At 45.7% G+C, this 18,565-nt stretch overlaps 1 protein-coding gene across 1 annotated transcript; it reads right to left on the reverse strand.

Moving 5' to 3' along the window:
- Positions 1-922: 922 nt before the first annotated feature.
- LOC308583528 (solute carrier family 22 member 2-like) lies at positions 923-16,321 on the reverse strand. The gene is made up of 11 exons (XM_081187543.1): positions 15,880-16,321; positions 14,792-14,895; positions 13,731-13,885; positions 11,667-11,835; positions 10,984-11,098; positions 7,476-7,582; positions 6,704-6,918; positions 5,204-5,312; positions 4,610-4,722; positions 3,319-3,418; positions 923-1,598 (listed from the first exon to the last, which is right to left on the reverse strand). The coding sequence occupies exons 1-11, from the start codon at positions 16,294-16,296 to the stop codon at positions 1,532-1,534; spliced, it is 1,671 nt and encodes a 556-aa protein (XP_081043669.1). The 5' UTR covers positions 16,297-16,321; the 3' UTR covers positions 923-1,531.
- Between the last annotated feature and the right edge of the window lie 2,244 nt (positions 16,322-18,565).

Raw genomic sequence — 18,565 nt, forward strand, 5'->3', positions numbered from 1 at the left:
GTGGGGTTCCCCCAACTTGCATATAGTGAGGACAAAAGCCAGAGTTTAGAGTTGAAAGTGTATGTAATGCGACCCAGCAGTAAAGTTACAGACTGGAAACCAGAGAGGCAGAGCACAATGTTTGATTTCTGCTTGAATCCAAGGCTGTGGCTATAGGAGAAGCAGGGCCTTATTGGAGTGTTAATTGTGTGAGCCCCTCCATCATAGGCTCAGGTTGTATATATGTGTAAAGTAACCATATATCATAAAAACCACAGTCTCCACAGTGGCTCATTCCCAAAGGAAACACGAATCCTGGATGAGTGTCTCAAATGCCTGGAATTTTGCACTGAGAAATTGGCATGAGAAAACAGCCTACATCATGAGATACCTGAAATGGATGGACAAGATGGGGACAAGGAGGGGATAATGCATGCACATGGACACATGAGATGAGGCACACAGAACGCTACATTAAGAACTGACCAAAATTAAGAACTTTGAGAATTTTCTTTGTCTTTCATCCTGATTTAAGTATTTGCCTAACTCCATAGTGAGGCTTAAAATACATTTAAATTGGGCCAGATTGCACCCAAAGTCTGTAGGTGAACTAGATAGCTAGAATCAGAACATTTTTTATGGGGAGAATTGTTGCACAGTATTGGTCCTTCTAAATACTGAATGCAGTGCAAAATGATGTAAATGACTTCCTTTTTCTTTAGAAACTGTCTATTTCCTGATGCAATGAATTCTTCCCATTCATTTTTGTTTCCCAAACCACATACAGAATTTCATCATGTAGGGTTTGAGTCTATCCTTTGCTAGTATTTTTCTGGCTGTAAACTCTGTGAAAACAATGCTAAACTCTAAAGCAAGTTTTGTTCTCATAAACTGATTTCCACATCTCTTGTTACTCATTCAACCCTTTGAATACAAACTGTCAAACTTTGCCATAATGGACTTTGGCAAGTCTTCTATTTATTTATCTTTTGTAGTCCTCCAAAGCCTGGTCCAATGTTTACTCCAAAGAAAGTCAAGTTCATTTAATGGGATTTACCTTCCACTAGTCCTATCTAGTAAAAGAATATGGTTGTAGGATTTGTGTGGCTGTGCTCTTACTTTATTATTAGCATAGCCCAGCCCAGTGTGGTGCAATCAAGGGAAGACCTAGGGCTTCTCCACACTTTAACTGGACCTGTAGTTTGGTCAGATTGTGTACTGATTAAGTCCCCTGGGAAAGGGTACCTATAGCCCTCCAGATGTTGCTGGACTATGACCACTATCACCCTTGATTATTGGCCATGCTGGCTTGGGCTGATGGGATTTGGAGTCCAACAACCTTTGGAAGATTAGTTTCCCCATCCCTGATCGATAGACTTCCCTCCAGTCTCGCAGAGTGTCAAAAACACACTGTAGTTGTGATAAGCAGCAAGGAATCAGAGGATAAAGAAAATTCAAAAAATTACGACAGCCTGTGTGCATGTGTTTGCTCTCTTGCTCCATTTTTCTTTAATGCCAAATCAAGTGAAAATCATGCAGAAAATGGCTCTTCTTAATTGGTTGCCGCATCTGAGGTTTGAACATGGAGATAAATAATTTTTTCTTTTGGCCTTCCTTGCCTGTGGAAACAAAGCCGGAAGAGTAACATGAACAGGAAAAGAGAATCAGAAATTTAGTGTTCCATGATTTTTGGGTCTAAATTACACTAAATACATCTCTTCAAGCTGCATGAACCTTTTATTAAATGTAAATAACAGCTGAAGGGGACTTCCAGTCAGGCATGCGAATGCTGGAGTGAGGGAGAGTTTGAACCTGCTGTGATCACAAAAACCACCCCTCCAAAGCTGTGATTTGCAGCAAGTTTGAAGTTTCCTTTGGCTCCAATAAAAACTTCCCTCCTGGTGTGAATAGCAGCTTTTGGAGGGGTGCTTTTTCATTAGGGCTGCGGTTAGAGGTAAAGAGCTAAACTTCCCCTCCTCAATCTTGGAAGTCACAAGCCTCATTGCAGCTGGTGGGCCTTAACCTAACATCATTGCCTCCTCCTGGCACGCCTGCTAGTGAGGGCAGTATTACATCAATCTGAGAAATGTATCTGTGAGCTGCCTTCCATTTAAAATCCCCTCCAATGGATGTTAATAGGTCTTTGTAGGACACTTGCCCCCAGGGGCCTGCCCAAGGGTGCTGGGTGTTGCTACTAGCTCTATTAGCTGCCCTCACTCGCTGGATCATCACCTTGTCATGGTGAGTGGGCTTTCATGTTCCTATGACCCTTGTGAATGAAGCCGTCGGGAATCTCGTACTCCCAGCAGGGTCACTTAAAAAATTTAAAGGGTCAATTTAAAAAAATGTAGTATAAACACCAACAATTGGGAAACACTAGCCTGCAAGAGCTCCAATTGGAGAACAGCCTTTACCAAAGGTGTCATGGGCTTTGAAGACACTCGAACTCAGGATGCAAGGGAGAAATGTGCTAAGAGGAAGGCACGCTTGGCAAATCCATGCTGTGATCAACTCCCACCCGGAAGCCTATGTCCCCACTGTGGAAGAACATGTGGATCCAGAATTGGCCTCCACAGTCACTTACGGACTCATTGTTAAAACCATGTTTATGGAAGACAATCCTACTTGGCTATGAGTGATCACCAAAAATTAGCTGCCATACCTCTACTCAAAACCTTAGGAAGAAGCAGACATATGCAATATGATTGGCAGGAACAATGAAGCTTCCAGATTGGCCAGGCCTGGTATAAATATTAGGAGCCTAATTTTCTGCCTTTGTCTGACCAACAGGACATTATCACCCACATTATCACATTTCAGGCTCCAGCTGTGACCACCCCCCACCCCTGATTTCATTTGCCCCTATAATGGGAAATCGCACTCTCCAAATCTAAATTTAGTTTTTGCTGGTTGCTCCTCTCCACCAATTCCTCCTGCTGGCCATATGTTGTTCCTTCTTCAGGCAAGCAACATGAATGTGTGAAAAGGGCAGTGGGGTTCTGAGTGCAAGCTCCACTTCCAACTACTGAGCCCACACAGAAGACCTTCACAGGCTGAGTTTGAAGGCCTGGAGTGGGCTTCTTACCATGCTCTGCTGAATGCAGTTAGATTGAGACCTCTGCCTTATCAGCATTCTAAGCACCTTCCTTCAAAGTCATTGAGGAGTTCTGTTCAGAGCTCATCACACCTGGCTCAACACAGGAAGATCAAGGCAGCTCACCCTGTGTGGAACATGCCCCCATGCACTCCCCCTTCCTTCCGGTGCTGCTGAATGCCCAGCTAGAGCTCTCATTCACTAAGAATGCCTTTCTCTATAAGATATGTTGTACAGGACCATACCTGTGCATATTTTCGGCATCTTCAATAGTCTCAGGTAAAGCTTTTCCTTTGGTTTCAGGTAAGAGCAGAACCAAGCCACCATCAATGAGACCAATCACAGCTTCAGACACACGGCACAAACAAAAGATCAGTTGAGACAGACCACCCTATGTGAAACGATACTAAGGCACTATAGCAATTTGTAAGTCGTGCCAATAAGATATTGCTGAACTGTATTAAAGGAAATGGCAGCGTGTAGATGCAAGTTCTCTTCCTCTCCCCCACCTGCAGCCTATTTTATGAGTGATCTCATTTTTCTCCAGAATCCTCCTTAGATAGGAGAATCAGCTGCAGTTCATAGGAATTCACCACAGTGACAATATAGATTAAATGTATCACTTACACTTCAGAGTATCTCTGCATATTCACATCCTTTTTCAAATGTCCAGAGTGATTTCCTCTGAATTTGCTCTGAATGTACCATATCTGGGCTTTTGAAAAAGGATGTGAGTATGCTATGCAGATAATGGAGAATAACATTACACAATAATTTGATAAAAATGAATTGTTTAGCAGAATAGCATGATGTGGATTGTTTTTGACAGCAGGAGTTAGGGTTTGTTTTATCGGGAGAGGACTATAGAAATGTAGCTGTAATGTCTTGCCAAGAAACCTCTGAGGTAAAGGAAGAAATCTAAGCCCAGCTGTCAGAAAAACAAACATATGTTCAAGTAGTATACAGGAGTTGGGTCAGCAGGATCCTTTGGATATTTTGTTCAATTATAGGAGCTGCCTGCAGGTTTACTGTCAGCTTCTATCTGATCCTCTTCACCTTTAGGTATACCTACCTTAGCTAGGGATATTTGAGTATGAATTTGGAGAATAATGTGGAAAGAGCATGGAACAGACTTATAACTGAATGCATTCAAAAGTGGTATGGATGAGAGATTGTAGCCTATGGCTACCTACAGTTGCAGATCCTTCCCCATAATGCCTCAGAGGCAGGACCTGTGGTCCTCCAGGTATTGCTGAACCACAACTACCAGCATCCTTGATCATTGACCAAGCTGATTGGAAAACGGCATTGCAAAATTAAGAGAACTGTGTATTTCAATGGATGGCTGCATTGGTTTGCATATTGTTTCAGAAAGTGAAAATTAGCTAGGTTCACATTTAAATTTGATTTCTCTCCTATCCCTAACTGGGGCAGGTGAGAATTGCAGTTCAGTGACATCTGGAGAACCACAGCTCCCTGTCCGAGAATGAATAATCTACCCTCATTCAACATAAAAGAAGTAGTTCATATTCTTACCAAAGACAACAAGTGGAAGTTCATGCCAGACATCTGCCAGCCTATAGACAATGAATGGAGTTATGATCCCACCGATGTCACACATTGAAGAGCAGACAAGAACACCAAGATTCCTGTAAAAATAAATGTGGAAGCCATTATTTCTATCACTGCAGAATCTAATATCACCCCTTTTGCCCAGTTACCGTAGTGCCCCAGAGATCCAGCCACTTGTGGAAACAAATGGAAAATAGAAATTAAAGCAGGTCAAACACTCTCATTAAAAGCTATTAAATTCACATTCCCTGCTAGCTCCTACTTCTTTATCATGTTCTCTTGAGGATTTTTAAAGAGTTGTTTTATTTCTGTTTGTACTTTTTTTTTTACTTCATAACTGCAAGACAGGCGTCTTGAGCATTTTTAAAAGAAAGATTGTCTACAAATGTGTTCATTAATAAATAAACTTTCACATTTTTTCCACCAGCTTGTGAAAAGCAACAGTTAATATCATTGCACCCACAGCCTAAGCAGAGAGCTCTACATTTGACTGTCAACTGGTCCTTTTGACAAAGGGACACCAGCCCATCCTATAGTATCAGAAGATGGCTCACTCACCTGAGGAAAGTTGGGTATAGTTCTGCATTGACCAAGCAAATCATTTCATAGCACATTGTAATGCCCATCCTGCCTATGCAAGCGGCAGTCATTTTAAGCCAATAGAGATCTGAAAAGACATTGCACACACTGTTAAGAAGTTGAAAGCTTTGTGGCTCCTTAGGTTTTCTCTGCAAAATTGGTATTAAAAGTTACATCTTCTTAGAAATTGTATTTCATGGGGCAAATACTGCACACAGTACTTTTGTGTTTGTAGCACCTGGTATTTGTCAGGAAGTAATGAATCAACATTCACAGGTACACAAACACAGAATTAGAAATGGAGTTTCCCTGTGTATTTGCAAGATGAAACCTTGAATGGATGCTGTTATGGAAAGACTAGCTCAATATGCAGCCAGCATTCTTGAGATTGGTGCAAACCAGTTAACAGAAATGACCGCCATAGGGTTTTCTTATCCGAACGTTGGATATATAGAAGTGAAGAGCACCTACACACAATAGCCTGCAGCAGGGTGAAGTCATACAGTACTTGATATAGATAGCTTAGGGATAGAGATCCTGCAGCCCTCCAGATATTGTTGGATTCATTCCTCGCTGAGTTGTAGTCCAGCAACCAGGGCCGACCCACCCATGAGGCAAGGTGAAGCAACTGCCTCAGGCGAGAGAATCCACAGGAGAAGCAGATCTGACCTTCAAGGAATACATTGTCCATTGGTGGTGCTGCTGCCACAGTGGCAGCAATAGCAGTGGAGAGCTCCTTGGAGGCCAGATCTGCTGCCTCCTCAGCAGCCCCCACCCAATGCCACCTCTACAGCGGCCTCTTGGCAAATAGGAGAAACTGCTGGTCTCCTCCTACCCTTGTTTCCAATGTGAATCTTTATCCCCTCCCCAGTGGCGTAGCGTGGGGGGTGCAGGGGGGGCCGGCCGCACCGGGCGCAACATCTGGGGGTTAGGGTTAGGGGCGCAAATCCATGGGTTAGGGGGTGCAAATCCACGGGTTAGGGGGCGCAAATCCACGGGTTAGGGGGGCGCAAATTACTTGCCTTGCCCCGGGTGCTGACAACCCACGCTACGCCACTGCCCCTCCCCCATTCCCAATGTAGATATCTCCCCCTTCTTTTTCCTTAGCTCTTCACTCACCCCTTCTCCCCTGGTGGGGGAGTGACGCCATTTTGGAGTTCACCTCAGGTGCCAAAATGTCTTGGTTTGGCCTTGCCAGCAAAATTTGAAGGGTCACAGGTTCCTTGCCCTTGGGGCATCGATTCTGAGCGCACATACACATTTGGAAGACTGGGTTTTGCTGCTAGATTCGGTTACACTCAGGATGGGAAAGAAGGAGCTCAACCCTTCCCCTGCCAGTCATTTTCCTTTCAGAATCCCCACCCCTCTCAAGCTGATATTCTCCCCGCAGGTCCAAGTTCCTGTATATTTTGCCCTATATGGAGAAAGCCAGAAAAAAGAGAGAACGTATAGGTCCATTTCAGCGCCCAACTTGCTCACCTTCAGGCACTAGGGCTGTAAGGAGACAGGCGGCTCCTGCTGCCAGATTTGCTGCAGCCCAGGGATGGCGGCGGCCAATGCGGTCAACTGTGAGTATGAGTATGAAGGCGGCTGGAAATTCAACAAGAGCAGAGTAAAAAAAGTCCAGGTAAATGTTGCCGCCACCAATTCCCATGTGCATGATGAGGCCCTGGTACAGCACAGAGCTTGTGAACCTAGACAAAAAACAGAGGCCAGGTGAAGCCAGGGTCTTCCCTGGGTTGGGGTTGTTTTTTGTGTGTGCAGAAAGCCTACTCATAGTTCTAGCCAAATATGTAGGTCAGCTTAAAATTAAATATGGAGCCTGATGGGAGCTACGTAGGCAGCCCTGAGGAGCATTGGCAGAGTGGAAAGTGCTTGTGGTCCAGCCATTGACCATATACAAAACAACTACCAGACTTTTAGAAGATATCTGAAGGCAGCCCTGTTTAGGGAAGCTTTTAATGTTTAATAGGTAATTGTATTTTAATATTCTGTTGGAAACTGCCCAGAGTGGCTGGGGAAACCCAGCCAGATGGGCGGTGTATAAATAATAAATTTATTATTATTACTATTATTACTATTATTAATGCTCACTGCAGAAGGGGAATTAAAGAGTTCCATTGAGTCCTTTAGGGCTCTCCGCTGCGAGTTGCATGTGGACAGGTGAGGAGAGGGGAGAGGATTGTGCCCTAGAAATTTAATGATTTGGAGCAATTGCTTTAATACAAAGTTTTAAAAGGACTTTCCTTACCAGGAGTACATCAAGATGAGGGTGTGTTTCCTTATCTGCGGTGTTCTCACCAGGTCCAGAAATAGAGGGATTGGTTTGTCACCCATTTCTTCCTCAGACTGAAGATCCTAGAAGGGCAAACAAGCGATGTTTGTATCATTGGGGCATTGAGGAGGGCGCAGGAAAAGGGATCATAGACTTGTAGGGTTGGAAGGGATTCTGAGGGTCATCTACTGCAAAGCAGGAAGGAATCTAAACAAAACGAATGGAGCTTGAAAGTTTCCAGTCATAGCTGCAGGGATTCTTGTAAAACCTTAATGGGTGAAAGAGCTTTAAAAAACACACATGTGCAGCTTGATTTTAGATATAACCGTCAAACCACAGTGGGCTAGGAGGACAATTATTCTACAGGAAGTTCTAGTTCCCTGACTTATCAGGGAGCCATGTTTGCAGCCCTATGCGGGTTCAGGGTGGGAGGCGACCAGTGTCTTTATTCTCTTCTGTGGCCCAATGGCATTTCACATCCTTTGGGCAGCCATGTGGGAGGGTGGGGTGGAACCAGCCACAGGGGAGCCAGTGATTGGACCTGTGAGTTTTTGTCTACTGTGTAACAACTTGTGATGGTGGGAGAGGTATTGGGCTGAATCTTTAGGAAGCAGGGACAGGGGACGGGCACTCTGCTCCACGCCATCAAGAGATCCCCTTTATGAGTCTTGGAGGGTGGCATATCCTGTCCAGAAGCCCAGTTAGGGGTTGACAGGCCATAGCACTCCCTACCAGTGGCTCAGTGCCATCCCAGCACATCAGCCAACCCCATCTGTTGGTTGACAGCAAATCAACCAGCACTCAGCCTAGTTGATTAACAGATCCATGCAGTGGCGTAGCGTGGGTTGTCAGCACCCGGGGCAAGGCAAGTAATTTGCACCCCCTAACCCGTGGATTTTAGCACTCGAGTGCAAGCGCGCCCTCGAATTTTTCCGGTAACACTTCACTTTATAGAATCATAGAATCGTAGAGTCGGAAGGGACCCGATGGTCATCTAGTCCAACCCCCTGTGGTGGTGATGATGATACATTTTATTTATACCCTGCCCTCCCCAGCCAGAGCCGGGCTCAGGGCAGCTAACACCGGAAAAATTACAATAGAAACATTATGGGGGGAGGGACCAATTTAAAATACAGGTTAAAATGCAATTTGAAAAGCAGCCTCATTTTAAAAGTAGCCCACAAATCAAAACTGTAAGGGGAGGGAAGACATAAGGGTCCCACTGAGTCCAAACCAAAGGCCAGGTGGAACAGCTCTGTCTTGCAGGCCCTGAGGAAAGATGCAGGACCACGCAGCTGTCCCGTGCGGGGATCGAACCTGCAACTTTGACATCCCTATTTCCATAGGGTTCGGGTTTCCGAGTGGCTAGGGAAACCAAGCTGGATGGGGAGGGGAAGCCACAAACATGAGTCTGACCAAACTGCGGGAAGCAGTGGAAGACAGGAGTGCCTGGCGTGCTCTGGTCCAGGGGGTCACGAAGAGTCAGACACGACTAAATGACTAAACAACAACAACAACAACAACAACAACAACAACAACAACAACAATGTATGAAGTTACATTGAAAGACCTACATTGGCTCCCTGTACGTTTCTGAGCACAATTCAAAGTGTTGGTGTTGACCTTTAAAGCCCTAAACGGCCTCGGCCCAGTAGACCTGAAGGAGCGTCTCCACCCCCATCATTCTGCCCGGACACTGAGGTCCAGCGCCGAGGGCCTTCTGGCGGTTCCCTCCCTGCAAGAAGTGAGGTTACAGGGAAGCAGGCAGAGGGCCTTCTCAGTAGTGGCACCTGCCCTGTGGAACGCCCTCCCACCAGATGTCAAAGAGAAGAACAACTACCAGACTTTTAGAAGACATCCGAAGGCAGCCCTGTTTAGGGAAGCTTTTAATGTTTGACGTATTAATATTTTTTTGGAAGCTGCCCAGAGTGGCTGGGGAAGCCCAGCCAGATGGGCAGGGTATAAATAATTTATTTTTATTTTTATTAGACACCCCCCAAGCCAAGGAGATAAGTAACTCTACAACTTCTGAAGGGAAGTTTTTTTAAATGTTTTATTATATTTTTATCCAAGGTGACTGGGGCAGCCCAGTCAGATGGGAAGGGTATAAATAATAAAATTATTACTACTATTATTATTATGGAATAGGGCGTCTCAATTTTCTTTGATGAAATGTTGCAAGGTATTCCGATTAATGGCTGCCAAGTATTGGCCTGAAAGGAAGTGCAGCTGGCGTCAGGGAACTGCTGGAGGATGGAGCTTGCAAGTGTTAGAATGCAAAACGCGGACAGGTTCAGGCACGCAAGAAGGTGGGGGAAAGGGGAGCCCGGATGGCTCAGTTTAAGAGCACGGCGCTGATAAGGCCAAGGTTGCAGGTTCGATCCCTTGTAGGGGGGCAGCGGCGTATTACTGCATTGCAGCGGGTGGGACTAGATGACCCTCGGCTCCCTTCCAGCTCGACAGATTCTATGAAAGCGCATGGAGCGGGGAAGTTGCATTGCAAGTAGTGGGGGGGGGGCGCAAGGGTTGCAGAGAGAGAGAGAGAGAGGGAGGGAGGGGGGAACTGGCCCTCCGCTGGACAACTGACCCGGCCGGGCTCTGTTTCCCAGGGAAGCAGGAAGTTGCAATCCAAAGTTGCAGAAGCGCCCTGCTCCTTCTTCCGCGGAGGGAAACGCTCCTGCGGAGGCGAGAGGCGGCGAGGAGGTGAGGCTTTTGTGAGGTAGGGAGAGGAAAGACGGGGGAGGGAACCCAAGGAGGATTTGCACGAGAGGGAATGAAGGGGAAACGCACCTCCCACGCGGAGCACTTTCCCCCGGGAAATGCACGGGGTGGGGTCGTGGCTGATCCGTGCTGCGCGCTCGCGTCGTGCGGCCCAAAGTGCTGCAGGATCGCCAATGCAAGACCCCCTTTTAAAACCTCCCCCTCCCCCAGCTCTGGAAAAAAGGGGGAAGGGGATGGCGTCGGCGTCGGGGTGCGGAGGCTGCCCATGCCCGGCCAGGCGTCGGTGGCGGCGTCAGCGCTGCTGCAGCGGCTGCTCCTCCTGTGAGCAGTGAGTGGAGCGCAGCCACAGCGGTGGCGGGGGGGGGCGCGCGCGCTAGGGCGCAAGGCTGGCGGTGGCGGCGGGGAGCCCGGCCGAGGAAGGAACTTGTCCCTTCCCTCTGGACTCGCGCCCCCCGCAGATGTTGCGCCCGGTGCGGCTGGCACCCCTCGCACCCCCCACGCTACGCCACTGGATCCATGCCCATGCCTTTTCTCCCATAATCAATAAAGTTGTGGCCTATTTTACTCCAATATCTGGCTCCACTGATCACCCCTCCCAGCTTCATTGCATGTGGGACCAGAATTGGTTTTGAAGTTTACAAACGCTTCCATGTTTGCCGTATTCTGGCTTGCCAAAATGGCCTCTGTTTGGATTTCTAACCCATATACAAACTGTGCATCGGCGTGACTTATGTAACTTTGAAGGCAAAATGGGTCGGGTTACCTCCATAGAGGGAGGCAGCTTCTTCCGGTTTCCCTTGGCAATGCGTTTAATAATTTTCAGGGCTTTGTCATTTTCCCGTTGGGCTAACAGCCACCTTGGAGACTCCGGAAGGCACCTAGAACAGCAAGAAATGGGGCATTCCTAGATGGTAGCAAAATGCATGAGACTGTAAAAACATTACTTGTAAAGAAAAAAGGGATAAGGCCATATGGAAGTTGGCCTGAGTTGCATGAGACATTTGAAGTGAGGACTGTCACCTCCATGCCAAATATCCTACACTGTGAGTTCTCTTTTACATGGTAAAATGATGGATACCAGTCCCAGTCCCAGTGACCAGTCAGATCAGGCACTGGTCAAGGGCCCAGGGGCTCAAAAGCATCCCTCGCACTAACCCTACCCAGCTGAGTCAACATGCTCCAATGTATCATCCTCCTTGCTTGGCTTGGTGGTGAACATGAAGCAGTGGCTCTCTCGAATGGAAGAAGAGGAAGAAAAATACTGTGTTGGGAGCTGATGTGTTTATGTGTTGGGTGTCCATGTTGAGGAGTGGGGGCCCTCTGGCAGCACCATGCCAAAGGCCTCCTGGAATTGGACACCAGCCTTCCAATACATCTAGCTAAGCTTCCATGCTGGTATTATACAGATGCCTTGACTTTTTTGGCTGTAATGGAAATCTTTCTTACCAGTAATACAGCAAGAAGAAGAAGTTTGGCAAGGTAACTGCCAGTTGTAGCCATCTCCAGTGAGGAATTGCATAAGCGACAGCAGTAAGCACAAGGAGTCCAACAGTAAAGGCTACCTGGTAAACAATGCCGACGGTTCTTCTGTAGCTCAGGCCAACAAATTCTGTGACTTTTTAAGGGTGGAGAAACTTCATTAGCATAAGCAAATGGGTGCGGGAAATGATTTGAAGACAGCTTACACTAGATCTTCCATCTATTAAGCCACCTTGAACTTCATATATTTCAAATCTTAGTAGATTCCCACATCCCATCCCACCTCCCCACCCACCAGCCTGGGAAACTGTGGATCAGCAACTCCCATCACCCTCAACCAACACAGCTGTTGTTGAAAGCCACTGTCATGTCTAGCTCTGACCTGGTAGGGAGTCCTCAAAGGATGAACCAGACCTTAAGGTGCAGTATGAAGACCTTAAGGTGCAGGCAGGGTCCATGGGAACCAGAGCTGAGAGATGCGTGTCCCTTTAAATTTTCTCCATGAGGAGATCTTCCAAAAAACCTCTGGAGCTGTTAGAGGTGGCAGTGGACCCACCACCACCCAGTCCTTGAGAATGCCTGTGCCAAAAGCTCTGGGTTCAAGCCAAAAAGTAACAACATAGCATGCATCTACAGACCCAGGATGTCATGCAGCTTTTCTTCTGAGTAAGGGCTCTCCTCATGAGTAAGCAATCTCTGAACTGCTTGAACTACTAGAAGCTGTAGTGAGGGTGTGGTCTAGGAGGCTGTCAGGAACTGGCAAGACAACAGAAAAGAGGAAGAGGAGGAACAGGATCCTGGCAAGAGGTGTAGCCAGGACTGGGACACACTGGGGTAAGCTAGTAATGGGAAAGAAGAGGTTGGTGTAGGAAATACTCATGGAGTAACAGAGTAACAGAGGATGACGAGGGGATGGGGGTTGGTGCACAGGAACCAGAGCTGCAGGGCCCATCACCAGAGCCAGAGGGGCCCCTGTCTCCATGAACACAGCAGGCTCTGAGGCATAGGGAGCAGCAGATGGGGTGCTCCAGGAGGCTGAGGCAGGCAAGGGCCCACAGCCCAGCTCCCTAGCTGGCCAGGTGAGGCTTGCTAGTTCTGGGAGGTTTGTGGTTCCTCAGCTGGAATACGATTGGAATAGGTGAGGATCACATGTTTCTTCAAGCCCAGATGCTGCAATCAACATGTAAAGTACAAAAGGGAGCTGACGTGAGGTGTCTTCTCAACCGCCCATGTTGACAAACCTCAGCTGGGATGCTGCAGGACCTTGAACACAGGGATTGACCCTGCTGCCAGGTAGGCCAGGGGCTTAGGCCAGAGTATATAAGGACTCCCTCTTGAGTCTTCTAGTTGTTGGGTTTTTGTGTTTTTGTTTTGATGAGGCTGGGTTGTGTGCCCTGCTGTATTCTACCTTGCCTCATCTTCTTGCGATGCTCTCCTTTTCTCTGGATCATGGTTTGGGCCTAGACTGATTCTCTGTACTTTTGATTTGTCTGGATTATGTTGTGCCTGTCACCCTGTCCTTGTTGCTGACTGAGAGAGCACCCACAGGAGCATGACAGCTGCTTGTAGATCTTTCAAAGCTAAGCTTCTACAGTGATTGGGAGCAGTGCTATTTTTCTAGAAAAGAGGTGCCAGAACTCATCACGAACACCTCCCTTGTTCTCTTAGAATGGCAATTCTAAGAACTGAGTTCCCATGGGTTCTGAATGGAAGAAAGCCTTGACTGGAAGTACATTTCTATTTAGAAATCAAAAGCATCCCATCGTTTGTTGATATCTTAGGACCCAAGACAACCCTGAGAGACTGATAATATTCTAAGGTTTCAACCTTATCAGTTCCATCAAATCACTGGAAATCCCTGTTGTTCCTAGGAGAAAAGTGAATGAGCATGAGATCTCTGGATTGGAGGCAGGAGGGAGTCTTTTCCAGCCCTATATGGAGTTGCCAAGGATTGATCCTGGGACCTTCTGCATGCAAAGTTTAATCACTATTAGATTAATTCCCAGAAGAGACAACTGTAAGGAGCCTTACTCAGGATGTAGCCTGTTAGCCAACCCCCTTTGCTGACCAATCCTTGGATCAAGCGGAAAACCACCGTCCATGTGTAGCTAGGTGCAAAAGCCATGAGAACACCAGAAATGGAATTTATTAAAATGGTGATTAACAGGCACTGTTTACGCCCAAACCTGTGGAGAAAAATGACATTTGTCAATATTATACATATAAAGAGGGGAGAGGGACATGTGGAACTGCTTCACACTGCACCAGACCGCTGGTCCATGTAACTCTGAATTGTCTACTCTGATTCTGAGCAGCTCTCTAGGGCTGCAGACAAGGCTCTCTCCTAGCTCACATGGTGATTGAAGCGGGGGCCTTCTGCATGCAAAGAATATGTTCTGCTGTGGAGCTATAAAAATAAGCTAAATTACTATTGGACAAAACCAAAAAAAATTATTTTGTTCATTAACTTTACCTTTTATTTTAGGATTGAATAGATTATAGAATCATAGAGTTGGAAGGGACCACGAAGATTATCTAGTCCAACCCCCTGCAATGCAGGAATCTTTTGCCCAATGTGGGGCTCGAACCCACAGCCCTCAGATTAAGAGCCTCATGCTCTACCACCTGAGCTATCACTATAAACAATGCTTATGAAGCAGCTTTCCCACATCTTCACCAATTAACAATATTAACAAGTATGATTTTCTATAAAATCTGCAGCCCTGGTACCTCTTGGGATCAGAGTGCCACATAATTAACTTGTCTTGAAACTGCCGAGTTTGCATGTATTCTCTCTCCCCATTGAATTTAACAGGACTTGCTTCTAAACAGAAGAATAGGCTTGTGCTGTAAACCAGCTGTTAATGGTGTGTACATACAAGAGTTCAAGTTTCTTGGGCCATCACCAGACAAAATGAAGGGAGCCAATTCTCATATGCAGCTGAGGCCAGTAATCGGTTCAGATATTTTAGCCAGCTCATTGAAGTTCAGTTAAAAACAATATTTTTCCAGCAAAGCTATGCTGCATTGTTATATAGCCTGTGGCTATACAACAATAAATACTCCAATTGTATATATAAAATTTGACCTACCTGTCTGCCATGTATCCAATGCTTATGGAACCAACAAAAAATCCCACATTCACACATGATTGAAACAAATCCAGTTTCCAGGCATCTTCACACACCAGGTTGAACTAAAACAAAACACATCCAGGTCAGAGACAATGCAAAAATAAAATAAAATTCCATGCTTTGAGTGAGATTTCAAGATAACTGTAATTCCAAATCATTTGAAGAGCATCTCTCAGGACTATTTCATTCTAAAGTGTATGGACATTTCAACTACCACCCTTCAACATCCCCATATACAAGCACTCTTAAGCAGAGTGGCTTTTTTGCGTAGGAGTTATGCTTGCTTATTTTAAAACATTTCCATGCCACCTTTATATCTTTGTCAGTATGCAAGGCAGTGAACAAGCATCAAATGAAAGACCATTAAAAATAACAATTAAAAATCAGATACGCAAACCATTAACAAAGAGAAGCAAAAAGCTTTCAAAAAATAGACTGGAGAACTTGGTTTCTAGTGAAATCAATGTCATGACATAATTTTTCACATTGAGTTCAACGGGACCTAAGTGCAACTAGCTTAAGCTTGGAACACGCATAATGTTAACAGCAATGTTGAAATCAACCCTGAAAACAATCACCACTCGTGAGGGGCTTAAGAACTATCCACAGCAAGTAATATTAAATCGCCTACCAAATGAACAGGGCAGACTTTGCTTGGTGCCTATTTGGTAAATACCAGTGGTGCCAGCCACAACTGCCTTGGGGGAAAGAGTTTCACAGTTGGGAAGCATCTATAGAGGGGGATCATAGCTCAGCAGCAGAGCACATGCTTCTGCGTTCAGAAAGTCCCAGCTTTGATCCTTGCCATTTCCAGGTAGGTCTGAGAGAGACTTCTGCTTGAGACTATGAAGATTAGCTGCCAGCCCAAGCAGACAATGCTGACTCGGTAGAAGAAGATTCCTGTGTTCCAGAAGCCCTTCTCTCTAGCAGCTATTGAAGGACCTCCAAGGACTCTCTAAGCTGCCCAGCAGACGCCTACAGATCCTTCCAGGGTTCAGCTGTTAATGTTGGTATTGCCTTCTAGAAAACAGCTGCTTACTTCTTACCTCAGTCACGATGGATGATCCTGGGAAATCATAAAGCCAGCCATCTTGGCATGCAGTGAGAGGAATACTGCTTCTGTTCCTATAAGTAGTGGGAAAATCTAGTGGATTTATGCAGCTCAGCTCAGTTGCGTTCCAGTCGACATCATATCTCTTGCACTGGCTAGTGAAAGCATCCCCATGGGTCTCACCCTTTGGAAGGGTGTAATTCAGCTCTTCCTCAAGACTCCAGTTACAACGGTTTTTTAACTGGGCAACTCCAGGACTCCGGCAGTGGTGCTCTGGTATAAAACCCAGGAAAACAATACCAACATAGACGGGTGTGAAGGCAGCAGAGAGCAGACACAGCACAAAAAAGGCCCTTTTCTGGTACAAGTCAAACTCTCCAATGTGCTCTAAAATGTCATCTAAGGTTGGCATTCTTGCATTTGAGGCACCTCATTGAAAGTAACAATCTCATGTGTGCCTCTCAGCATTTTGTTGGCAGCAAAGCTGTTTAAAATAGCAGCATGTAATCAGGCCAAAAGTCACAGGAAAGCAGCTATTTCACTTTGTAAATTGACAAACCATGCATTACAGTCTAACGGGCTATTTCACACCATATCTGAATTCTCTTTATGATGTCTCACACATTCTGCTAGCCGGTTGACTGATTATTCCGTGTTATCCAGCCTGGGAACATTATGTTCATTAAGAAAACTGCATCTCTATTGATCAGCTTTTAGATGCCATGACAGCTAAAACTATAATATTGTAATATAACCAATACTTATTCAATCCAACCAAAATTCAGGGTTATTTCTCATTATCACTTCTATATGCGGTAGCCACTATTTTAGTCATCATGTATTGTCTCATTTAGCCATCAAGTCTATAGCACCCAAACCTTGTGTTAGGAACTAACTGGGGGGTACCAGTTAATCCTGAAGTCCCACATGCATGTAGAGCTACAAGAACAACAAAATGGCTGACTGTCTGAATTCAAAAAATGTGCAGGGCTTGACTCACTCTTTAGCCAAAACAGCCCCCAGCAGAGCTTAAAACCCAGTGTATGCAAAATGTTGGAAATATAAGTTATTATACAGTGGTACCTCTGGTTATGAACTTAATTCATTCTGGAGGCCCGTTCTTAACCTGAAACTGTTCTTAACCTGAGGTACCACTTTAGCTAATGGGGCCTCCTGCTGCCAGTGCACCACCGGTGCACGATTTCTGTTCTCATCCTAGGGCAAAGTTCTTAACCTGAGGTACTACTTCTGGATTAGCGGAGTTTGTAACCCAAAGTGTTTGTAACCCAAGGTACCACTGTACCTTTAAATGTCACAGTACTATTTCCTCCCTCCCCGAAGGTGAGGGGTGTGACCTAGCCATGCCTTCTCTAGAAATTTACAGCTCTGTGGTCCTTAACCCCTTCATTTACTAACTAACATAAATATGCATTGTTGGTTTGACTGCAAAAACTCCCACAAAGCCTAGTTAGGATGAAGGCACTATCAAGCTGGGTGGTAGAGGAGAGACCACATGGTACTTCAGTCAACTTAGCTTTCCCAAGTTTTTCCTCTCCCACCTGGTAGCAACCACCCCCATCAGGCTACAGCAGGATGGAAGGAAGAGAAGCTGGACCACCTTATTGGTACAACTGAGAGACCAGGAACCTTTGGCTCTTCCTCTCGTTGATCTGTTTCTATTTCAACTGGTTACTGTAAGAACTTTGTAATTGGGAACTAGTGCCTGAGTTTGTTTGCCCCCCCCCCCCCGTTTTCTCCAAATCCTTCTTCCTTCTGTGCAGTGTCCTTTAGTTTGTAACCCTGAGGGGAGAGACTGTCTTATAACCAATTACTGTAAGCTGCACTGGCTGCCTCTTCAGCTAAAGAGAAGGGTAAACATGCCTTAAGGAAATAGAAGGAAGAAGCTTTTTGCGAGTGAGCTCATAAAGGAGGTATGGGATCAAGTGTACAGTGGTACCTCGGGTTAAGAACTTAATTTGTTCTAGAGGTCCATTCTTAACCTGAAACTGTTCTTAACCTGAGGTACCACTTTAGCTAATGGGGCCTCCCGCTGCCGCTGCGCTGCCTTTGCACGATTTCTGTTCTCATCCTGAAGCAAAGTTCTTAACCCGAGGTACTATTTCTGGGTTAGCAGAGTCTATAACCTGAAGCGTCTGTAACCTGAAGCGTCTGTAACCCGAGGTGCCACTGTATTTCTAATGAAAATAGGAAGCTGCTTCCAACTATCAAACCTGATACCATCAAAGTGGTATCACCCCTTTTGGGTCTTGGGTTATATTCAGATGTGGATTTTGTTGTGTTAGTTTTTCCTGGTTACAATGCCCATGATTTTGTCTAGATTTCTGATGTTCCTTTTATGCTGCAGTACCTGTTGAGGCCGAGAGGGGGGTCTTTTCATGTGGGCAGTCCAGGATCTCCATACACACTGCCCAGGCTTGGTCCCAGGGGAAGTCACTTCAGTGCTACTAATGCAGTGGTTTAACTTCACCCCTGGAGGATGATGGGATGGAAGGAAAATAATAGTCATAAATAGATAAATATCCTGTTGTGTTACTAACACCAAAGTGAATCTTGAATTCCATAGTCATGATTCAACAAGGTCCAATTGGACTCTTCGGTTTTTTATTTTTATAAGGCAAATGATCCCGAACCTTTGAAGTGGGATTGAACTAAGAATAATA

Source organism: Podarcis bocagei, assembly GCF_964188305.1.
Source record: "Podarcis bocagei genome assembly, chromosome: 3".
Lineage (NCBI taxonomy): Eukaryota > Metazoa > Chordata > Lepidosauria > Squamata > Lacertidae > Podarcis > Podarcis bocagei.

Bases quoted from the DNA above. Each gene is read 5' to 3' on its own strand.
- LOC308583528 (XM_081187543.1), bottom strand. From the start codon at position 16,296: ATGCCAACCTTAGATGACATTTTAGAGCACATTGGAGAGTTTGACTTG. The intron at 14,896-15,879 runs GTAAGAAGTAAG...GTTTTGTTTTAG, and splicing joins GATCATCCATCGTGACTGAG to TTCAACCTGGTGTGTGAAGA. The intron at 6,919-7,475 runs GTAAGGAAAGTC...TTTTTTGTCTAG, and splicing joins CTCATCTTGATGTACTCCTG to GTTCACAAGCTCTGTGCTGT.